Source organism: Cynoglossus semilaevis, chromosome 6 (genome assembly GCF_000523025.1).
Source record: "Cynoglossus semilaevis isolate Cse_v1.0 chromosome 6, Cse_v1.0, whole genome shotgun sequence".
NCBI lineage: Eukaryota > Metazoa > Chordata > Actinopteri > Pleuronectiformes > Cynoglossidae > Cynoglossus > Cynoglossus semilaevis.
The window spans coordinates 10,483,199-10,485,218 of NC_024312.1; the positions used below are offsets into that span (position 1 = coordinate 10,483,199).

The 2,020-nt window shown below is 37.1% G+C and overlaps 1 protein-coding gene across 1 annotated transcript in view; it reads right to left on the bottom strand.

The window, feature by feature from the left end:
* The window catches only part of pclob (piccolo presynaptic cytomatrix protein b), a 57,627-nt gene that overhangs the window by 35,284 nt on the left and 20,323 nt on the right, over positions 1 to 2,020 (bottom strand). The window contains 2 exon segments of the mRNA XM_025056345.1: positions 537 to 1,529; positions 1,876 to 2,018. Coding sequence (XP_024912113.1) covers positions 537 to 1,529; positions 1,876 to 2,018 — 1,136 coding nt within the window.

Here is a 2,020-nt window from a genome sequence, read left to right on the forward strand (position 1 = left end):
TACTTTTTGTAGGTATAGCCTCGGTTTTCTGGCCATTATTCTTGAGAAGACTTTCTTGAGAGCTCATTGTGTCAATTGTTGCATGTTCTTTAGTTTCCTCTTCCTTTGTTTTTGTTGGTGTAACCTTTTTTTCTGAGAGAGGAAGTGTAAAAGCCTTGTTTGGTCGTTCGGCCTCTGATGCTTCCAGGGCTCTTTGCATCTGGCAATTCAGACAAAGCCAATCCTTTACCTTAGTGGAAGAGCAAAAAAGGACATGTAAAATTAACCCCAATTCTATTGAAAATGTATTACAAATCACAACCACATGACATTGCATTAACTTAATTAATTATAATTGTAATTAAATTACAAAGACAACATTTACAATATTTTTGTAGGTAAAGAAATGAATGGGGCAGCTTAAATATAATAGCTATAAAATATTTGTACAGGTGTAGAAACAAACATTAAAATACATTCATCCTAATATATGACCTGACTTTTGTGAACTAAGAATGAAATAGCAAATTTACATAAAATTGCAAAAAACTACTTACCCCTGCTGCATTTGGTAGTGGATTAAATCCACATTGGTTGCAGGCTGTTGTTTTACATTGTGTGCATGTGTTGTAGTTTGGAGGGTCTTTAGAGCCAATGTTAATTTGTCCCTTACACAGTGGACAAACAGACTTATCTACTCCTAGAACATGTTGGACTTCTGTTGGTCCTTTCAAAGGCTCTGTTGGATCCTTATCCACTTTGGCTTGTCCTGTTTTTTTAATGGTGTCCTGCTTGAGCTGCTCTGTTATTTTCTGGTCAGTTTTCTCGACAGCAGTTAGCTTGGCATCCTTTTTGACCCCAGTTTTTGGAGAAGCTGGTGGAGTAATTTTTGGAGATGTACGTGCTGATGCTGTGGACAGTTTACGAGGAGTTGGTGGTGTAGTTTTAGACTCATCTTGGACAGCTGAAGTTATTAAAGTGGTTGCAGAACTCAAGAATGAAGATCCAAAACCAAACATTTTCCCTGTAACTGACTCAGTTGGTTTTTCTGCTACTGGCTGAGCTTTACGACCACTAAAGCCAAAGAAGCCTCCTGACTCCTGTTTTGGTGGTGGAGCTGTTACTGGTACAGATTTGGTAGGCGCTGTCACTGACTTTGAAGGCTGTTGGGGTTTCACTGCTTCTTGTTTTGAAGGACCCTCCTTTTCTTTAGATTGGGTAGTTTGGGGTAACTGCACGTCAGCTTGTTTTTCAACAGGCTGTGGCTGCTGTTGAGCTAAATCCTTGGGTTTTCCTTGTTCAGTACCTGGAACTACCTGTATACTTTTTATAGGTATAGCCTCGGTTTTCTGGCCATTATTCTTGAGAAGACTTTCTTGAGTGATCATTGTGTCAACTGCTGCATGTTCTGTAGCTTCTCCTCTCTGCGGTTTTGTTGTTGAAACCTTATTTTCTGAAAGAGGAAGTGTAAAAGCCTTGCTTGGTCCTTTTGCTTCTGGTGCTTCCAGGGCTCTTTGCATCTGGCAATTCAGACAAAGCCAATCCTTTACCTAAGTGGAAGAGCAAAAGGTGACAAGTAATATTAACCTCAGTTATATTGAAAACTTTGAGTGGAAGAGCAAAAGGTGACAAGTAATATTAACCTCAGTTATATTGAAAACTTTGCAGAATTTTCATCCACATGATGTTTACATTGACTTCAGTGCTGATTATTGTCTGCAAATTATAAAGAGATTGTTTACATTTCATTTTTTAAATAAAAAAACATACTAGTAATAAAATTTGTACAACTATAAAAATCTAATTATACTAATACATGTACACTGATGTATGACCAAAGTTTTTGTTAAAATACATATATAATAATTATATATTATTACAAAACAAAGAATTTACCTCTGTTTCATTTGGTAGTGGATTAAATCCACATTGGTTGCAGGCTGTTGTTTTACATTGTGTGCATGTGTTGTAGTTTGGAGGGTCTTTAGAGCCAATGTTAATTTGTCCCTTACACAGTGGACAAACAGACTTATCTACTCCT